This window comes from Xyrauchen texanus, chromosome 30, assembly GCF_025860055.1.
Source record: "Xyrauchen texanus isolate HMW12.3.18 chromosome 30, RBS_HiC_50CHRs, whole genome shotgun sequence".
Lineage (NCBI taxonomy): Eukaryota > Metazoa > Chordata > Actinopteri > Cypriniformes > Catostomidae > Xyrauchen > Xyrauchen texanus.
In genome coordinates this window covers 6,295,308-6,318,459 of record NC_068305.1, presented here as the reverse complement: position 1 = coordinate 6,318,459, position 23,152 = coordinate 6,295,308, and the positions used below count along the sequence as shown (strand labels likewise).

The window sequence follows — 23,152 nt, the reverse complement described above, 5'->3', positions numbered from 1 at the left end:
CTCATGTGCAACTTCAATCCTTCGCTATCATAGGTCATGAAGAGCTAACAAAACTTATCGAAACATCAAAAGCCACAACTTGTTTGTTAGATCCTATACCAACTAAGCTCTTAAAAGAGGTATCTCCTGTAATATCAGAACCTCTTCTTAATATCATTAACTCCTATGCTTAGGACATGTCCCAAGAAACTTTAAAATTGCAATTATCAAACCGCTAATTAAGAAGCCACAACTTAATCTTGGAGAACTTGCTAATTATAGACCGATTTCAAATCTCCCGTTTATGTCAAAAATACTAGAAAAGGTAGTATCCTCCCAAATATGTTCATTTATACAGAGAAATAATATATATGAAGAATTTCAATCAGGATTTAGGCCTCATCACAGTACAGAGACCGCACTTATCAGAGTTACAATGACTTGCTCTTATCATCTGATCGCAGCTGCATTTCTCTTCTAGTGCTTTTAGATCTTAGTGCTGCATTCGACACGATAGATCACGACATTCTCTTGAATATGCTAGAGAATTATGTTGGAATTTGTGGAGTGGCATTAGCATGGTTTAGGTCATATTTAGCAGACCGCTACCACTTTGTCTATGTAAATGAGGAATTGTCAAACCAAACATAAGTAAAATATGGAGTGCCACAGGGATCAGTTTTAGGGCCTCTGCTTTTCTCCATGTATATGCTTCCCCTGGGAGATATTATCAGGAATCGTGGAATAAGTTTCCACTGCTATGCCGACGATACACAACTTTATGAGATTCCACAATTCTCAAAATTAGCAGAGTGTATCAATGAAATAAAAGATTGGATGGCCAGAAATTTCCTTCTACTCAATTCTGACAAAACAGAGGTTCTAATTATTGGACCAAAAAACTCTAAAAATAAGCCACTAAAATATAATTTGACTCTAGATGGATGTACTGTTACATCATCTTCAACAGCGAAGAACTTAGGTGTTATATTTGATACTAGGCTGTCCTTTGAAAATCAAATTACAAATGTTTGTAGAACAGCATTCTTCCACCTAAGAAATATTGCTAAATTAAGGAATATGCTCTCGGTTGCTGATGCCGAAAAACTAATTCATGCGTTCATGACCTCAAGACTAGATTATTGTAATGCATTACTGGGAGGATGTCCAGCAAGATCAATAAATAAACTTCAATTGGTTCAAAATGCAGCAGCCAGAGTGCTGATGAGAACCAAGAAATATGATCATATTAGCCCCATTTTATCATCGTTACATTGGCTACCTGTTAAATTCCTTATTGATTTTAAAATTCTGTTAACTACGTACAAAGCTTTGAATGGTCTAGCTCCGCAGTACTTAAGTGATCTTCTACCACGCTATATTCCAACACGTTCATGAAGATCGCAAAATTCTGGCCAATTAATAGTTCCTAGAATATCAAAATCCACTAGAGGAGGAAGATCCTTTTCATATTTGGCTCCTAAACTATGGAATAGTCTCCCAAACACTGTTCGAGATGCAGAAACACTCTCTCAGTTTAAGTCTAGACTAAAGACTCATCTATTTAGCCAGGCATACACCTAATTTATCCTCCAACCCACAATTAGGCTGCTTTAGTTGGGTCTGCCGGATCCAGAAACCAGAAACATTGAGCATGATCTCTAACTCTGCAATAAATTAAATGGCATCTACGCTTACATCTTTTTATTTGTTTCTCTGTCTCAACCTCGGGACTCCTATCCTGAGGTCACCAGAACCGGCTGGATCCAGCACCATTCCTGCTTCATGTTGGACTCCACTGCTACATGTCGCAGAATGATGATAACTAAATGCAGCCGGTGCCAGCCAAACATCACTTCAATCTATTATGACGGACTTCAGAGGATGAAATGATGCCAACTCCAACCTGCATCACCTCGGTCTATTTATGGATTACGATCTTGAAATGAAATGCTTAGACTAACTATTGCCAACAAAAGCCTTCATCAGCCAATTAACAAGGACAATTGCATCTATGTGAACTTCTGCAATTAATCAAGATGGACTTCAAAGACTTTGGTCATTAATCTTACAGTTCAAACACAATCAATGTTTAATCACTGACCCTTAACACTTAGTTTAATCATTTTAAACCGTGATTTTACCTATACATAATTAATATTTACATTACATTCATAATGTTAGCCAGAGGGGAACTGGCCCCCACAGTGAGTCTGGTTTCTCCCAAGGTTATTTTTCTCCATTAAGCTACATCTTATGGAGTTTTGTGTTCCTTGCCACAGTCGCCTACAGCTTGCTCACTGGGGTTATTAATACAATTATCATTTAATTATTTTTAAACACTATTAAAAGTCGTAGTTTATCTAAATTACACAATGATGATTAATCGACTTTATAGACATTACAGTTTTATCGTCTGTTAATGCTGATATTCTGTAAAGCTGCTTTGAAACGATGTATGTTGTGAAAGGCGCTATACAAATAAAATTGACTTGACTTCTATGATGTTTGTTAAACTGCCGAGACGGTACCGTTTTAGTGCTTGTTATTCAAACGAATGAAAACTGAATGTAGAAATTTGTAAATTAATTGATGGAATGTGAAATAAAAAATAAAAAAGGGATAATAATAATGATGACAAACTTATATATAAATTTTTTTTTTAAAAAGTACACTTTCACACAAATATATATTTTCCTTGCACAAAAATATGTCCCTGAGAGGGAAAAAATGAACAAACCAAATTTAGGTGTAGTGTAAAAAGCCTTAGTTCTATTAAATATTTAATATAGACAAATGCAAATAAAGGAAAAATATATATAATATGGGCCAATATTATCACCAATTTATTGTGCACCCCAACCAGGAAGGCTTGTACAACTTGAACATCATAAAAATATCCTTTTTTTTTGTCCCACTGACCTGTTGCAGTACTTTGTTCACACTGCATGTGTCACACTTTCAGATAATTATCCACACACACACAAACACACACCATCCATTAATTTAGCTGCTATTCTCTTTGTCCTTGGCAAAGTTCACTGGGTCATTGTGTCAGAGACGTTTAAAAATAGCTCTGCCAGCACAATACCAACGGCCGCCTAAGGCTTTTAAACCAGGTTACCTCAGTTATCAAACCCCTGAGGGAAAGCCATTATGACAGCACCAGAGACTGCAGCTCCACTCGTTTGAATCCCCAGAATCCCCTGACTATCTGTTTGATGAAAACACCTTAAGAGCTTTACAAGGTCACTAGAATTGGAGTATAATTTTAGGAAAAGAATCGTAACTGGGAATTCCTCAAAATCATTAAGCTAAGCATTGAGAAGATCTTTGAGGGAAGGACAATATCACATTAAAAGTAACAGTTTGACCAAAATTTAAAAAATCTTAATTTATTCACTCTCACATTGTATTGTCTTTGTTCCATAGAAAACAAAAGTTAAATAAAAGCCTAAACGGGCCATATGTTTTGATAGCTAACACTATTAAAACACTTTATGGGGGGAACCAACCTAAAAATGGTTTACTTCTAACTGTCTCTGTAATATAAGATGGAATATGGGAACGTTTTTTTAACATAAAAAAAACATTATACACACACCCTTTAAGTCATATGAATATTTGGGAGACATACTGTGGTTTAGGTTGATCCAGTGCAACTGAAACCGAGCGTAAGGCACGGCTCTAGAAAAGTGCTTTCAATTGTACATGTAATTCAATTTTTGCAGACATCGTGCAAATCAGTGGAACTTGCAAAAAAACAGATGCAAAGACAAAAAAGCAGTTAGTCAGCAAGTTAGCATAACTGCTGCATTTAACAGACAGCCTTTCCCTGTTGATATAGTGTGTTTACATGCACAGCAAACGCTGATAACTATCAAAAAACAGCTTATAGAAAAAAGACAATACCTGCGCACATTGGATAAGTAGGTAAAAATGCCAGTAAACGTGTTCATGTGCCACACAAAATCCTAATAATGGCCAAAAACCGTGTTGATTGTTTTTTGCTTAAACTTCTAAATAATATTTGGCATATGTACATTTAAAATAAACCCAAATAAGGATCAGTGCCCCACAGCTGAATCTGGTTCCTCTAAAGGTTTTTCTGTCCACTAACTAACATGCCGTTTTTTTCCCTTGTCACAGTTACCTTTGGCTTGCTCACTGGGGGCTTAAAGCGATAATTCAGCTAAAAATTAAAACGCAAGTGAATGGTGACCAGAGCTCAGTTGGTCCAAAAAGATCCACAGTGGTTAAATCCATATTTTCAGAAGTGATATAATAGGTGTGGGTGAGAAATAGATCAATATTTAAGTCCTTTTTTACTGTAGATCTACCCTTTCACTTCCATATTCTGGTGTGGAAGAGACTTTCACACACAGCCATCTACTGGTTGGGGGTGGTCAAAGTGGAGATTTATGTAAAAAGGGTCTTAAATAATGGTCTGTTTCTCATCCATACATATTATATCACTTATGAATATACATATATTCATCCACTGGAGTCTTATAGATTACTATTATGCTGCCTAAATTATTCTTCAAAAATCTTTTTGTTCTCCAGAAGAAAAAGTCATATATATTTGGGATGGGTGAACTATTCCTTTAAAAGACATTAAGGCAGTTGTGATGGCAATGCTTTAGATTAGATGATTGTTCAAAATAGCCTATTGAATATCAGGAAAAGCATCATGTGTAAACCCTGATATTACACCACATACTTTTTCTTTAATAGCTGTGCACACAGCATATACGCATCGATGGATGGTCCTCATATACTAAGACCAAAAGATTCCCCCACTACTTGGTCTAGGTTTCCAGCTTGAACAGGGCCATGACCATTCGCTTTCTGGTCAGAACCAATGACAACCTGCAATACGCAACATCAGGACCAATATTACAGTCCCATCAAAAGGGCAACTGCTCCCTTTTGATTGCAATTCCTCGTCTTCTGTTGCATTTATTTGTGAAATTAAAATGAGAGTAAGCTGGCTAATTTCGATGAATTGTCTCAATGCTCTCCCAATTTTAGGGGAGGGTGGGATTAGGGACATCTGGGAGGTGAAAGGTACATAATTAGCGATATACACATATTTCTGTATGGAAACGGCTTAAGATCAGATATCTTTTAAATCAAAACTTATGCGACAAAGTGATATTAAGCATAACGTTATCAGGCACACTATTTTTATGGATAAAAGGCCAGAAGACGGCAAATACCCCCCCAAAAAATTCCGCATTTTCACTTTGGCAATAACAAAACAGCACAAAACGTGGATGGAAACCAGGTTATTGTTAGACACTTGTGTCATTTAAGATTTAAAATACTTTTCTTATATGTTGAATCCTTCAATGAGGTTAAGTGAAACATTTGTGTGCGCTCTTTTTTTTTTAATCGGATCATTTGTGAGGCTATTGTTTTGTATTGCATCAAGAAATCTGTGTATTGTTACATTCCTACCGTAAACCATTATCAATCACCCAGAGCTGTCTTGAAATGTCTCACCGGAAGGCTGGATGGGCGGTCCTGTTGAGTGAGACCCAAGTCATCGTGGTTTGGTTTCCCAGGCTGACCCCTATTGCTGTAGTCCTCCTGCAGAGCATCCTATGGAGAAAAAAAAAAAAAAAACACAGAAACTGAGAAAGATGGAAAGATTGATGGAAAAAAAAACAGACAAACCAAAATACAGCTGCAAGCAGGAATTATGGTGCAAAGCACAACATTTACTTCATAAATTAATTAGTTTGGTCATATCATCCCAGATGGTGATTTTAAAGAAAGTGATTTTTACAGTAGAGTAACATATAACAGTACAATTACTTAAACATCTGAATAGTAGGTTGCACTTGGGAATGGTATCACCAACCGCCTCATAACACCATTTCCAATGCAACACAATATAACTGGAATGCAACTAAAACTTAAATAAACTCATTAAATAAAATACGGAATTCACTAAATAACTTTTTGGCTTGATGTTACTGACGTGTCGCCTCAAACACAGGCACTCAATAACAGAGGATGTTTATCAGTGCTAAGAACGCTGTGAATTGACTTGCGTTCTCATAAAGACCAGTCTTGCCTAGCTAGGTTGAAAGAAAAAACTAAGAAAGGACAGGAGGACATAGGACACATCTTTGCAAGTTTTGATATGTGCTGCGATCTTCCTGTTGCGCAATTGACCATCCCAGCACGTAGTGTAGCCAGTGTGAGTTCTACAGGCATTATAACACACCAATGACAGCATTATTAGCATCACACCAGACTAGAGAGTTTTTGCAGGACTAGTCATCCGTTGTAAGAATAAAGTCTGTTAATACTCATTTCCGCCATGTGTTTATTACTATATTTAAATGATCCCCAACAAAACAACGAATGTTAAAGGAGTATGACGACTCTTACTAGCCATCAGACTTATGAGAGCTTACAGCAGGAAACTCTTGAGGGGAAACATATAGTGCCGCAATAACTTCTGGGACTTCAAATAGATTCTTGCGCACAATTAACAATTTGATGCATCCTCGATATTCTGTCTGATCCAGAACACCTCTGGGTAAATGTATGCGTTCTTGGTACTTGTGTTCTTAAGTATTAGAATAGAAATTCATCAGTGAATGATAACGTTGCACGCACAGCACAGCCTGACTGTATATCCATTTAATTAAATTGCAGACTTTTACAGTTTACTAATCACATTAGGACATATCACAATTTTTATTTGGTTAATTGTCCATTTCAATGTGAGTATTTAAAAGCAGTTGTCAGTCAAACAGTGCACAGATACCAAATTGAGTCAGTACCTACAGGGCTGCAAATAACGATCAATTTTTATAATCAACTAATCTAACGTGATTATTGCAACGATTAATCTGTATTTTTTTTACAATACAATACAAAAATACAATACTGTATAAAATTCCACAGACAAAAGAATATTTCTAAAAATTATCACCTGCAGAGTTTATTGGTTTCAACAACTGTAACTCAAATTAAAACCAAGATTCAAGGCTGTCTATCAATAAGGATTCTTTTGCAATTTTAAAGGGAAGATTGTTCCATGAACAGAAGCATCTCTGTGATGGAAAAGTATTTTTTATTTTTTGTATTCAATTTTATCATAAAAGGGTGTTTAAATAAATTAATTTAATAAAACTTTAATCAAGTGAAAACAGAAAGTTTCAACATGGCATTTAATGGTTTTTAATCATTTGAAGTGCTTTTATACAGATCCTTATAAGTTATTTGTGTCAAATAAAGTGCAATGTCACAGATGTGAGGTATTGCTAAAAATATAATACAATAATCATCTTATTATTATTATTAATAAGGTGAATATTACATAACTATACCGTAGTAATATATTTCTGTTGTATTTTTGTACATTTAAATTTAGCTTTTATTTAGCCGCAAAACCTAGTAAAGCAGTTATGTGACGACAGCTTCAGACCTCCAGAAGAGCAGGTCACTACATGACCCATTATGATTACTGTACTTCTAATTGGAAGGCTGCAGCCTAGTTAGGCTGGATATCTCGGCTGCTAGGTCATCAAGCACCATTGAAGGATGTCTCAATTTTGAGGCCCCTTGGAATGCAGCCTCATTTCACAGCCTTCATTATGCATATTTTGGAGGATGCATCATGTGCACCCTTCTTGGCCTTCAATCACACACAATCCCTTACAGATATCCCTATTACTAAAAAAAATGGGAAAACAAGTCTTCCTGCGTGCTTTTGCACAACTGTGCACTGTCCTAGTTTCTTCCTCCATATCTACAAAGAACTTGTAGAGGATAAGCACAATTTCCACATCTGTCATCTTCGATGCCACTTGTTCGTTTTTGTGCTGTGACCGGGAAGCGGAAACCTTTATGACTGTGGCAGCGGGGGGCGTGGTCAAGCGCCCGTCCGGGAGAGGAAAGCGGTAAGGGCACTTACACCTGAGCTAAATTATGCCTAATACCTGTCTCTAATTCCAGTGAGCATGAGGAGAGCGGCATAAAAGCAGACACAGAGCCTCCAGTCAGGGAGACCCGACAAGCGAACCCAGTGTGCTTGTACTATACTATGTTAGATTATGTTGTGTTGTATGAGATCGTTGTACATTATTGTAAGAAAGACGGCAATTAAAGCCTTACCTTTTAGTTTATAGCCTCGTTTCCTGTCATCCTTCCCGTGAGGGTTTTACAATGACGTAGCCATGCACACTAACTAGACAATCTCATTCTCGCGCTGAATGCTGAAGAGGAGCCTAGCCTAGAGCATAGATGGACTGGCATAGGAAGGGCATAGCCTAACTAGACAGCAGCCTTCCAATTTAGAAGCACCCTAGATCTGATTTAAATCAGGGTTCCCACAAAACAGCACTGGGATGAGTGACTGACAAGAGATTGAGAGTGTGTATGTTTATTTGATACCAAGAGCGTGTTTATTGGAAGGAGTGAAACTGAGTGTGCGCATCATTGATCAAATTGTCCCAAATTGTCCACACACTGTCTGCCGAAACTCTTTTGAAAACTGGCACCTTAATTTCCATGCATAGGTAATTCATTAACATTTTAAAAACCATCTAGCAAACTCAACTGAATTACACAATGTCTGAAAGTGTAAAATCGGGAATGATTAGACTTGACAACAAATATGGCTTCAACTAAAGATTCTTTTGATAATCGACTAATCTAACGATTATTGAAGTAATCAGGCGATTATTGCAACGATTAATCATTAGCTCTTAATTGACTATTCGGCTTGTGCCTTGACTTAAAATGTTGTATTAAATGTACTTACAATAAAAAGGACAAAATCAGCTTTTAAAAGTACCTCTAAATGGCTCATTCATTAGGGTAGCAGCGTATTTAAACTGCATTTAAATGCTGGATTTAAAAAAAGATCTAGGCATGATCACCGATTAAAGATCTACCAATCTAGTTTGTTGGCTGATTGATCGGTGCATCCCAAACGATAGAGGACGCCAGGATCGTAGCCATGCTTTTTATAACCGTTTTACACAACTGCATCTGTAGGTAATGGTCTTTATACTGCGAGAGTGAGCCGCTCGGTGCTCTGAAGCCACAGAGTGATAAGGAGCTCAGCCTATTGTAACTGTGCAGCACATGCTGAATTCATGAAAATAAAGTTCATTAAAATGAACATGAAAAAACATGAAAATAAATAACAATAAACTCCTTAATCAAAATAATCTTTTGCAATGAAGACTTTTATATGAATCAACAGAATGCAAGTTAAAGGGATAGTTCACCCAAGAATGGAAATTATCTCATCATTTACTCACCCTCATGCCATCTCAGATGTGTATGACTTTCTTTCTTCTGCAGAACACAAATTATGATTTTTAGAAGAATATTTCAGCTCTATATGTCCATACAATGCAAGTGAATGTGTGTAAAAATGTTGACACTCCACAAATTACATAAAGGCAGCATAAAAGTAATCCATATGACTCCAGTGGTTAAATCCATATCTTCTGAAGTGATATTATAGGCATAGGTGAGAAACAGATCAATATTTTGGATTAAAATTCTCCCCCTGCCAGTAGGGGGTGTATGCATGAAGAATGCGAATCACCAAAAAGAGAAGAAAAAGAATATGAAAGTGAAAGTTAAGTGGAGACTGACTGAGTAGGGAGGAGAATTTATAGCAAAAATTGACTTAAATATTGATCTGCTTCTCACCCACACCAATCATATAGCTTCTGAAAACAGTGATTTAACCGCTGGAGTCTTATGGATTACTTTTATGCTGACTTGTGTGATTTTTGGAGCTTCAAAATTTTGGCACCCATTCACTTGTATTGTATGGACCAAAAGAGCTGAGAAATTCTTCTAAAAATCATAATTTGCATTCTGCTGAAGAAAGTAAGTCACACAATCTGGGATGACGAGAGTGTGTATATGATGAGAGAATTAAAATTTTTGGGTGAACTATCCCTTTAAACATGCAGTAACAGGCACACTAACATAAACCTCAAGTTAAATACATTTCATGATGCTTAATTTTATTATAATTATTCTCAATTACCCACTCTCGATAATCATTATATAATATATGTCCATTACCACAGGGAAAACGTAATGTAGTAATCCAGAAATCACATCATTTCCTGTATAGTGCTGCAACTGTCACACAGCAGAGATGCAATAAAAACTCAGTTGAACTGCCATTGAAGTCACGCAGCAGTGCTGCTCAAGCCTCAAATGTGTATGCAGTATATGTGAAACTGTTATGTTATTTCTGTTAAGGGAATTGGAAGAGCAATTTTCTGAATAGCAGCTACAAATTTGCTAACTAACAGCAGTCTGCTGACTCGTCGTCTTTCTAATTGGTTTATGTGTCATCTATGTTTAAAGAATAACAAGCTGCAGCACCTCCCACAGTTCCTTAACCCACAGAAAGTAAGTGCCATGGAGTAAGAGCTGAAACAGTCCCTCTAAATGGAGAAGAGGAACTTTGGATGAGTAACTTTTTACTTGGACAAGCAAATTACCAATTTAAGTGAAGGACAAGCACATGGGCAATGCTTAATGTTGAGCCCTGGTACTGTAAACAAACAGGCCTTGACTCACATGGGAATAAAGCAATTAGACAGTAGCAGACAGTGTGATTTTGATACCATCCCATTATTTTGCCTCATCCACAGGCTCTGTGATTCACACGAGCAAAACAGCTGTTCACGCTGAAATGCCGAGACATGTCTGATGCCTTAAACCTAGACTGTGCACTCATACCAACCGTATTACAATGCAATCCAGAAAAGGCAATCATTTGGTCAGACATTTATTTTAGCATATCTTATCCCTAAACATGGATACTTGACTTCCCTCAGCAAGTGTACTTCAGAAAAGAATTTTGGAAGTCTTTCAGCTAAGGTTGCCCTGCCTGCAATACACTCATGTATATAAATATCACCCCGCACCGCTCACTTTCAACAGTGAAAAAAAGAAGAGGGGCATTCCCAAGCTGTGAGCTCTGTGTGTGTGTGTGTGTGTGTGTGTGTGTGTGTGTGTGTGTGTGTGTATTGACTTTGGGTCATGGCCAGGACACACACACAAACACAGACAGCTGTGTACAGTTGGGTCATTACATCAGCGCTCTAGCACCAGCTGATTCAGATTCATAACAGCTGCTTGGCTCTGATAATGGCCATACCTCCAAGATTCACAGCGTCATAGGAAAACTATGTGATTGCTCATCACTCACTGAGTGTGAAACATGTTTCTTCCCACTAAAATACTCAAGATGCACTTTCGCTATGACTTTTACCAGAGGTTCTCAACTGGTACCCAGATTTTAAATGGCATCAAATGGCAACCAAACACAGTACCAACAATGTACAAAAGTAAATACAAATGTCCTTCAAGTCAGGTTAAGTCTGCAAATTTAACATGATATATACTGAAAAGAAATATTGACAACATTGTATATGCTTAGTGAACACCAGAAGTGTTATCTTCCTGTGTAAAACATGCAACAAACACAGAGTCAAACATTGTATTAGTAATAGCAATATTACCAAGTGAAATTAATTGAGCATCAAAATAAAACGTACATTTGAATAGACATCAACAACAAAAATATGGGACGTGTTTTCTTACTTTCAGAAGTTATTAAGCCTATTTATTTAGCTATTTCAGCTATTCATGGTTATACGTTTAGTTGGGTTATTGTGTCAAGTTAACCAAATTTCAGAAAAAGTGGATTCTTGAAGGGGCAAGTTAAAGCATTTTACTTGCCCAAACAGACAAGATTAACATCAATAACAAAAAAATAACCGGCAATATTTGTGATAGCCTAGGCCTGTGTTATTTGTCACTTATTAGAAAGTTAATATTTTTTTCTGCTGTTGAAAGTAATCCAGAGCACATCATTTTATAATTCGCTAGTGATTTAGTAACAGCTGTGCCCTGTTTGATTGACAGGTGGTGTATGTGTGTGTGTGTGTGTGCTGAACATGCCAATGTGTGTGTGTGTGTGTGTGTGTGTGTGTGTGTGTGTGTGTGTGTGTGTGTGTGTGTGTGTGTGTGTGTGTGTGTGAAAATGTTTGCGCTAATGTGCATCTGAACGGTCAAATACATTCCACAAAACTGTCTGTCTTGGTGAGGTATTCTTTTAAACACAGAGAGTCTAAAGTTAACATAACCAGCAGAGAAAAAAAAGCGGATTTGTAAGTACACCTGTTGCTGTCTAGTGTGTCATTATAATAATCAAACAACCAGAGAAAGAAAATGAGGCACTCACTGCTCTTGATTGGGTAACTTTAGTAGCCTAAATATTAATGCAATATAATCATACAGTAAAGACCAGTAGTAGTTTTATGTTATAGTTCATTCTGAATGTTTACATGAATGCTTGATATCCTACTACAGTTAAAAACTTTTAAAGTTGTTAAAAGCACAGAATGTTCTTAATTTTTATTTTTTATCTATTTCTATTCATTGCTGTTTTTGATTGTTATTTTATTACTGACTGTTTACTAGTCTTAAATAATTAATAAATTGAAACCATTCTTCCATAATTAACAAATTAATTAGGTGTTACTATTTGTGTGGTTTTGAAGCTGGTATTGAGAAATGTCAAATTTCACTAAAGACTTCTGAATTTTGGTACTGTTATAATGCATAGCCTTTATTTTACATGGTAGAGCTTGCTGCAATAACATGATGAAATAGTAGATCTCATTCTATAAAAGTGTGAGCAACCCTGCTGTAAATGATGGCAATGGAGGCTTTTCTTTATTTGACTACCATACGTAACATAAAATAATGAACAGCCTCCTCTCCAACCCAATGCAGTTTACATTTCTGTCACAGAGAATTTAGTTGATTGCATAGGTACACTATTAGGTTAGGCATTGGTCATAATAAAAAAAAAAAAAAAAACTTTTACATGTTACTAGAGTATGTAACTTTTTTACTCAGACTGTGAATGGCCAATTTACTTGTCCAGAGGACAAGCACATGACAATGCTTAATTTTCAGCCCTGCAACCAATGTGTTTATGATTAAATTAGTACTAGAGAGCAAAATTGTTTACAAGAGCACAAAGTTCTTCATAGATCTAGCCTCTTACTTTTGCACTAAATGTGCACCAGATTGATGCATTTAACTTTAAAATGTACCAAATTTTCTTATAGGGGACCAGAGGTCAACCCACCACAGTCTCACAAAATCCAGTGGGGAAACACTGTATTGAAAAATGTATAAAACACCAGACTTGAGCAATCTGATGTCACAGTTGTCGCGAGGGCTCTCGTAGGTGTACATGGACTTTTTGAGTTTAGAGAAATTGACAGAAATTGACAGTTGGCGCTGTCATGCGGAGTCAATGCACACATTTTTCTGTTTGTTTGGTTCGGGGGGAATTTCGGGGTTTGATTGTTACACTAATGTTGGAATGTGGTCTTTATAATTTGTTTTTGACACAATTATTTTTTTCTATTATAACAAAATGTTAATATGAGTGGGTTATCTTTGGGTTGGGGCACCCCATAAAAAGAAGGAAGGTTATTTCTGTTCTTATGTGTAAGAAATATGAAATAGTGTTTCTTCAAGAAACTCATCTTTCTTCGCAGGAAGAAAATTTGATAAGATATGGGGTGGACATGTTTTCTTTAGGGTTGGCTCAAAAAAAAGGGGGGTCATAACATTGATAAGTAAGCATCTACAATTCAAATCTTTCAAACAGATTAAAGATAAATTAGGAAGAGTCATTATTGCTTTAGCAGAAGTTCAGGGGCAAAATTTACGCACCTAATGCTGATAATCAGGGCTTTTTTTTATAGATCTTGAAGGATGCTGCATGCCGCAGGCACTCCTCATGATATAATATTGGGAGGAAACTTTAAACTTTTGATGGACTCAGTCCATGGATCATAGTGAAATAAAAAGTGTAAGCCCTCTAGAGCAACACTGACGCTTCATAGGATATGTAAAAATCTTGGTCTTGAAGATATGGTGACTTTTGAACCCATCTGGTAGGGACTATACATTCTTTTCATCTGTCCATAATATTTATTCTAGGATAGATTTTTTTTATATATCCAAGACCCTCATTTCATCTGTTGTGGATTGCTCAGTTGGAAACATCTTAGTCTCAGATCACACCCTGGTGAGTTTAGAAGTGTTGCCACATTGATGTATCCATTTTGCAAAATAATGAATTCCAACAAATTGACTGAAATCAATGTTTATATGGAGACCAACTGGTCCTCAGTGTGTGGCTTAGGAGGCACTTAAGGCGGTTCTTAGGGGTCAGATTATACAGAATGCCTCATTCATCAAAAAATCCAAAGCACGAGAACTTGTAGAGTTGGAAGGGAATATTAAAAGTGCAGAGCTGAAGCTGAATGTTGTCTGATGGCCTCAGAGAATTGGCCCGATTGAAATACAGATATAAAACTATTTTGTTGTGGAAAGTGAAGCTTTTATTCAGGGCAAGACAGTCCTATTTTGAGTTGGTGGACAAAGCAGGGAAGCTTTTGGCAAGATATTTAATGCAGAGAGTCTTTTTCTACCATTCCCTCAGTGAAATCTGCTGGTGGTGAAATTTTTACTTTGGCCTAGAACTCCCTGAATTTATGAATGAGCAAAAATTCTCATTCTGATTCTGAGATAACCTAGGAGGAACTTGATGAGGTAATTAAGGCCCTACCTACAGGCAAGTCTCTGGGGCCAGATGGTTTTGCCACTGAATTTTTTAGATCTTATGTTACGGAACTGGCTCCACTTTTGTTCGAAATGTATACAGAATCATTCAAGTATGGAAAGCTTCTGCCAAAAATGACACAAGCCCGGATCAGTCTGATCCTTAAAAAGGACAAAGATCCAAGCGAGTGTAAGAGTTACCGTCTAATTTCCCTGATCCAGCTAGATGTAAACATTTTGTCACTTGGATTGAGGTGAGTCACTACACCACCATGAGGACATGGAGCGCATTGGGAATTAGGCAATACAAATTGAGGAGAAAAGGGGAGAATAATTTTTTTTTTTTCTTCTAAGGATATAAATATTGTCAAAAATTCTTGCTAACCAATTAAGTAATTTATGACATCTCTTTATACATATAGATCAGGTGGGGTTTATTCAGGACCCCACCTCTTCTGATAACATTAGGCGTTTCATCAATATCATGTGGCCAGTGGCAAATGATCAGACTCCTGTCGATAACATCTCACTTGATGCCCAAAAAGGCCTTTGATATGGTAGAATGCGATTATCGTTTTATGATTTTGGATATGTATGGGTTCGGGAGAATGTTTATTGGTTGGATTAAGTTTTCTAAACTTTATAGACAACCTGTAGCAGCGGTTCTGTCTTGCCCTGGAACCATGCTTTGCGCAGATGATATTTTATTATTCGTCTCTGACCCTTTTAGATCTATGCCTTGCCTCCAGATAATTATTAATCCCTTTTCCAAGTTCTCAGGATACAAAGTCAATTGGTCTAAATCCGAAGCTTTGGCTTTGACAGCATACTGTCCAGTAATGGCCTTCTAGCTGGGCACCTTCCATTGGCCCAAACAGGGCATTAAGTATTTGTGCATTTTATTCTCAGCAAATTTGTCTCATTTAGCTGAGTTAATTTTTACCCTTTAATAAAAAGGCTTTCGAGCGATGTGGACGTGGGCTTTATTACATTTATTGATGATTGGGAAGGTTAATGTTATTAATATGAACTGTATTCCAAAATTAAACTACCTGCTACAGTCACTCCCTACAGATGTCCCCCTCTCTTATTTCAAGCAATTTGAGAGCATAGCGAAGTCTTTCATTTGGAATCGTAAGTGCCCCAAATTACATTTTAGTAATCTGCATAGGCCGATTGACAAAGGTGGGCCAGGCCTACCCAAGATTTTGTTTTATTATTATGCGTTCGGTCTCAAATATTTGGCTCATTGGTCGCTTCCACTGTAAAGAGCCCCTCCCTGGTTTTGTATTGAACAGGAAGTTCTTGCCCCTATTTTGCCATTGTAAAGCCTTTCTATCAATCTAACAATAGAAGCTAAATCACACCTCGTTATTTTGCATTTGCACTCAGTATGGACAAAAGTGTCCAGAGTATTTAATTTGGATATTTATCTTAATGTTGCCTCGAGCTTAAGGCTAAAACCCAAACTATGCATTAATAAGTCCCCTTTCTGCTGGTCAGAGTGGATTGTGAGGGGGGTTAATACAATCAGGGACCTATATGAGAGGGACCTATATGAGAGGTGTATGCTATTGGTAATAGCATACCCCCCCCCCAAAGCAGCATATATTATAAGAGTATTGCTGCTTTTGGAAAAGGTCATGAGGCATCAGTGTATTACTCCTTGTTAATTCAGACTCCGGGGGACAGAGCCTCAACCACTCTCAAGAGATTATGGGAGAAAGATTTAAACTTCATATTGGAGGAGGGAGAGTGGGCTAGGATTCTAAAAAAACCTCAAAACTGCACCTAGAGACACAAGGGTGCACTTTATATAATTCCAAGATTTTACATCGGTTCTATTGGACCCCCTCTAAATTATATGGGCATGTTCTTAAAGACACACCCACCTGCTGGCAATGCCAATCAGAGGAAGAAGACATAACCCATGTCTTCTGGGGGGGGTGTTGAGATACAGAAGTTTTGGTTAAAGGTTCAGAGTCTGGTGGGCGATGTATTAGGCACTCGGTTATCATTTTGCCCCAGACTCTGTATCTTGGGCAATGGGGTGGTCATTGACATAGAAAGTAGACACATAAAGAGTTGGGTCTTAACCAGTATCATGATCACCAGGCAGATCATTTTAAGGGGATGGAGGTTGGCTGGAGCACCCTCTTGTCAGGAGTGGTGCTCGGAGATGGAAAGTGTTGAGGAAGGGGCATTTAGAAGAATGGGGAGGTACAACATCTTCGTGGAGAAATGGGGTGTGTATATATCATTTATGGATATGTGATTATTATTATTATATTTGTTTATTTAACTATTTCTTTTATTTATTAATTGATTTTAATTTTTTGTATGTGTGTGTCTATATCATTTGAGACCACTGTGATGTTGTTTGGGTCAGGTTGGGGATTGGGAAGGGTAATAGTGGGGGTTAAGATTGATTCTGTGTATATATGTTTTGTGTTCATTTATGTGAATCAATAAAAAATTGTTAATCTGAAAGTTTTTCTGCATTGCAATGCAGTAATTAGTGGGGGGTTTTCCCCTAGCTTTTTTTTTTAGGTGGTGGAGATTGTCTCTCTTTTTTGCTGTTTATAACGATGTTTGATTAGCTCAACAAATAATTAAAAAAGATTTAATCCATCAATAGAGCAGCTCAGATTGCCTTAGGATAGATGAGGTCAATGTGATTTAATTGTAGTCAGAGTGTTCTGCTTTATTCCTTCACATAATTCATGTTTTCTCTAAACTGAGGGGCCATGTTGAGTGAGACGTGTTTGTGAAGGGTGTGTCTAGCAGAACTCATCTGAATCATAAGCAGACAAACATGTGAGACTCATAAACATCTCTGTGAAATGATAAAATCCTCTTTGTGGCTTTTTGAGTCCTTTGTGTCACCAGAGTTTCAACGTAGTGATTAACGTCTGTACTTTGAGCAGCAGATAAAACTAGAAACGTTTTTTGTGTTTGTTGACTGTGCCATGTGCTGACTGTGGCCATGGGGTTTCCTCGCAGAGACAATCTCTGTGGTTGCTCATCAGAACAATGAATCACACCTGTTTCCACTCCCCTTGATTAATTTGCTCCCTATTTAATCCCCTTGTGTGTGCTATTCTGTACCAGATTGTTGTTTGCAGTTGGTTAACTGGCTGTTCCTGTTGGTTTGTCCAATTCTGGTTCTTTGTTGGCTTCCTGAATTCTCTGCCCATTTGACTACCCTCTCTGCCTGCCCCACCTGGTTCTTCTTGCCCATCTTCAGCCCTCCTGGTATCTGCCCTTAGCCTGTCTCTGACCCCAAGTAAGTCTGCTCCCTGTCTGGTTGTGGTTGCCTTTCCCTCTTCGCCCCAGTTAAGATTTCTGCAAGTCTCTGACTAGGGATGGGCTTGAGTACTCTGGTAATCGGACGTGGCAGCAATGATTGATCATGAAAATGATGATCAATAGTGATCACACATGATGTGACTTTTCACATAATTCGAAATCCATTGACAATTACCTGACAACTAAACACTTGTCAAACAGGGAGCTTATTTATAATTTTGAAATTGATTACATTGTGGTTTTGAGGGGTACACTTATTGTCAGAGATGTCTCATAGCAACCCAACTGATGTACGACGCTGCAATGCTATAGTTACGATAATCAAAATAGTGTAATTAACCGTGTTTTGAACCCCTATCTTTGCAAAACATTTGCTAAACAAGTTTCATAATCTAATGTAAGAACTTTGATTCGTTAATGAATACTATTTAATAAAAGTGAATGTTTGTCGCTGACTGTAAACCTACCTGCCCCGCATGACGTAACACACCTGCATCTCAACGAAATGAAGATTTCTGCATGAGTTTCCAAGTTAGATGTCTGATAAAGTGTCATTCCGTTGGACTTTCCCCAGTTGAAATGTGGAGATTCAGACTCTCTGAGTTAAATGGAACACTTCATGAATAACAGCAACAACAATACAGAGCATCACGGCTTTCCTCACAAGAGTGAACATCTGGGTAGACACACACCAGGCACGTGGCAGTAGACTCAACGCACTGAAGCAGCGCATATTAGTGCCTGGATGATTTATCGGTCGGCCGATATTAGCCTTTCACAGATATCGTATCGCGTATGTTCTCCGATATGGGCAGATATTAAAACTTTTTTCAGAACATATAATGCAGATAACAATGCTTGTGTGATTTAGACTTGGTGATATAGTGTAGTTTGTTCAGCAGAGCACACTCGGACTCCATTGTTTACAGAGCTGACCGTAGTTCTGTAGACAAGACAGATTTAAGTGGTGCAGAGTTAAGCAGTGTCTTCTCGGAAAGTTGCTAACTAGTTTGTAAAATACATACTGGAAAGTTAATAAACAATAACTACATATTCCCTTTTCAATATAACTAATGTAACGTTAACTATGTCCCTGACAACCATGTCACTCATCTTTATCACATCTGTTTGTTGTTAGCCAGCTATAATTTGTCAGTGAAGTCAGTAACGTAGCAGATTGAAAGATATACATCAGCTGCATCTTTTTGCAGCTCAGCAGACAACGGTGTGGTGGTGGATTGTGTCCGAGTGATGCGTTGATGCAAATGTTTGTACGTTATCTAGTTGGTGAGATGCAGTTCTGGAAAGTAAATAAAGTCCATCTTTTATTCTCTTGGGTTTGGTACCCCCTTTAACTGAACATTTCCGGTCATTGCATTTACAAAAATTAATATGTAAAAGTCTGGTTTTCCACTGGAATAAGGTGTAACACTGCTGTTTATCTCTTGACTCGGCAGCAGCGAACCATGAGTTATTGTTTGTGACCGTTTTATTATACATTAACTGCAAAATATTGCTGATATTTTTGATAAGCAAGAAAACTGTACTTCAGTACAATTTAGAGGTACTTGTACTTTACTTGAGTATTACCATGGCATTTTCTATTACTTTATAATTCCACTCCACATTTCAGAGGGAAATATTGTACTTTCCAATGTTGACAATGTATAATTATGTTAAATATTCTTTGATAAAAATCATTTGAAAAAAGTAGCCTTCTGAGTACCTTTTTTATGGTCATTTTGGTGCACAGTCCAGATTGAAAAGTTCTGTTTTCATTCCAGCTCAAATCAACTATATCGGCCACCATAGCGGTAAACTGGGAATTTTCCACCTCTAAAATCGGCATATGTAGCGGTCTCAAATCCCATATCGGTCGGGCTCTAGCGCATATACAGCAGATGAGGGTTCCAAACCGCTAAACAGAGTGCAGCTAAATGGAACACAATGCAGCATCTTTAAAACTGAACTTCAACTTAACATGTATATTAAATACGCAATGGTTATGGCATCTCCTGTCATTTGAAAATAGACTGTTCAGACAGTCACTAAAGAAAACGGGTGCGTGCTTACAAAGATTACTACGGTAACCTGAAGGAAGAACAGACAGATGCGCGATTATGCAATCTTTTGTACATTTTGTAACAGATTATTTTATAACAGCCTCTAATAATGAAAAGATACACTGGAACAACAAGACCCAATGCAGCAACCATAGACATTTGTCAGACATGAGATATATATATATAACATTATGAACATGTAATTGCCCATCGAGTAATTAGTCCAGTTGACAAAATGCCCATACCCATCTCTGACCCTGCCTTAGCCCGTTCCCAGTCAGGTGCTTTTAGATTTAGCCCCTGGTCCCACATAGTATCGCCCTCTGCCTGTCCCTTGAACACCAGCTGTCTGTTCTCCTGTCTACTGGTTCTGATCCTTGCCTGTCCCCAATCACGGAACCAGACTGCCCCTTCTCTACCCTGTCAGTCTGGTTTGCCTGCCTGCAGCCAATTAGCACTTGGATGTATCTTGTTTGTCCCCTCTGGGACTTATTTTGAGTTCTGCTTGTTTTGTTGCCTTAATAAAGTTTCTCAGTTGTTTAAAACCTGTATTTGGGTCCTCTCTGCTTTGATGCCTGACAGCATGTGCTCCGAGCTTTTTGCATACATGTGAATGTGTGCAGCCGTATGCTGAAAACACAGACTCATTAAACACAACAAATTTTTTAAAACTGTTACAAACCGCAATAATTGAGAAACTTTTAAATTGTCTCTCTGATGAAGAAACTACTTTTAAAAAAGTACACGTTAAGCTTTAATGCTAATACATTGAGGGAAATATATTTTAAGCTATATTTGAGCAGAGTTCCACATGATCAGGTTTTCTCTCTGAGAAGTTTTGTCTCGTCAATTCTTTACATTTAGTCCTTTTATGCATGCAATGCTGCTACAGTCTTCAATCCACCATTTGTTCACTGTTATATCCTCTGCCACTGAACAACTACATATTTCAGAAGCCTCTTTTCTATTCTGTCAGCATCTGTAAATCCGCTCCGTTTGTTCATCTGTAATCGCAATCACACAAGCCTTCAAGATATCTGCTTTCCAGACCTGTATTGTTTGCCGGTATCTTTACTTTGGATTAAAATCAAGTAGCATACCAAATTTGTGACAGCAAATTGGCAAATACAATTGCAACACAGTACATGGAGTGGACTTTTTATCTGACCTGTTACTCGTCTGAGGTAATGGCACTTCGAATTCAAAACTGCAGTTTTTGCTTCCTTGAACAAAAAAAATACAAATATTGCACTGCTGCGGGAGGGGAAACCACTCAAAAGTTCAAGTGAAAGTGAGAAAATTTAAGCTTTTCTCTGAGGGCCCTTCCACAAGACTGTTAGCAAAGGGTACATTCATACAGTAATGCCATGTTTCCTTCAGAATACCCACTTCAGGGGGCCTGGGTAGCTCAGTGAGTATTGATGCTGATTATACCATATATATACGTATACCATATCTGCAGTCACGAGTTTGAATCCAGGATGTGCTGAGTGACTCCAGCCAGGTCTTCTAAGCAACCAAATTGGCCCAGTTGATAGGATGGGTAGAGTCACATGGGGTAACCTCCTTGTGGTTGCTATAAAATGTGTTCTTGCTCTCGGTGGGGCCCGTTTAAAATAAAACTACTTATCGAACAGTCTGTGCGTTGTCTGAGCTATTAGTTGATTAATTAGTTTTAATTATAGTTTTGCACATCCCTACCTTTTATCTGAAAAATCTGTATTACAGAGTGAAACAACTGTCATTTCGGACACAACTATTCTTCAATAGACATTTCTTTCTGAGAAAAGGAGTAAACTCAACTAAATATACAGTATCAAAACATCAAATCACAATACTTACAGAATCGCAATACATATCAAATTGGCAAGTAAAAATCATTGTAATATCAAATCAGGGGTCTGTGGCAATTCAAAGTCTAGGTTGTTCCAAAATCTACCAACAACCTAGTCAATAATGCATGATTTTTGTTTTGAAATATTTGTGTAAATTTCAAGATTGTTTAAAAAAATAAATAATTCTGCATATTCTGTATGCACACCTCAATTTCTGTAATTAAGTTGTATGTAGCCTATATCACATACTGTAAATATTGCAGCATTATATCGGCAAATCCACTCTATAGTTGGTTTTAGGGCAGGACTATCTGTTTGTTTGATCAACAGGAGATGAGGCATATTTGTTAGGCTGTTTAAAACCAATGTTTGTTTTTGCAATTCTGTTCAGTGGTGCTACTGCCATGGAAATTAAACCGTTCAGCTTTAACACAAATAACCTGTGACCAACTTGGCTTTTCAGATATGGTATGGCCAGCAGATGCTCTGAGACTGGGTCAGACATTCATGACCAGCACACAGTGCTAATTTACAGGCAACTGCGGAGAACATTGGCTGGAGCCCCACTAGAAAATATTTAATGGAAGCGAAGGCTTTGATTAAGAGGTTGACTTTAACCAGACAAGGGATGCTGTCTCCTTCGATATTGAGGAGAGCTTATTTAGTGGCAAACATCAAACAGGCCTCAGGCATATTAGCGATTAATCACCACCAGCAGAGGACAAGGGCTGCATCCCGATTTGCACTCTATCCTTGCTAAAAAGTGTGCTGATTTGAATTGTGTGTACCAAAATTACTTATTCACAAGTGAAAGCTCTGAGAGAGCCTATGACAGATAGGAAAGTGTAAGATGCAATTTGAGGGTGTGGAAAGAGCAGGTAGTAATACTCAAACTGGATTTCAGAAACTGGACCAACTGGTCAAAAATTCATATTGGTCATGGGAGGCTTACATCAGAGTGCACTGCAGCTAAAGTAAACATTTTCTCAACTTTTAGTCCCATGACAGCGTCACTTTTACAAACCTTGCAGTTTTTCTTCTACATTCTAGCGACATACAATACCCATTGAAATCAATGGATTTGCAGCATTCTGTGTAGCATAAACTTTCATGTGTAATCGCTTCAATTCTACCCAGGGTTTTTCCGGAATTGAACATTTTCCGGTGGCCACCCAAGCTAAATTTCGGGCAGCCAAAGCAAATCCAATGACATTTATATCGCGTTCAGTGCTTTATAAGCACTAAATATGCTTCTCATCTGACACTCGCAACTGTGTGTCACGTGAGTGTCCAGCGACAGGAGAG

General features: G+C 37.7%; 1 protein-coding gene across 1 annotated transcript in view; it reads right to left on the bottom strand.

Moving 5' to 3' along the window:
- The window catches only part of arid1b (AT rich interactive domain 1B (SWI1-like)), a 146,827-nt gene that overhangs the window by 84,796 nt on the left and 38,879 nt on the right, over positions 1–23,152 (bottom strand). Inside the window, 1 exon segment of the mRNA XM_052098566.1 lies at positions 5,488–5,586. Within this exon segment, the coding sequence (XP_051954526.1) occupies positions 5,488–5,586 (99 nt within the window).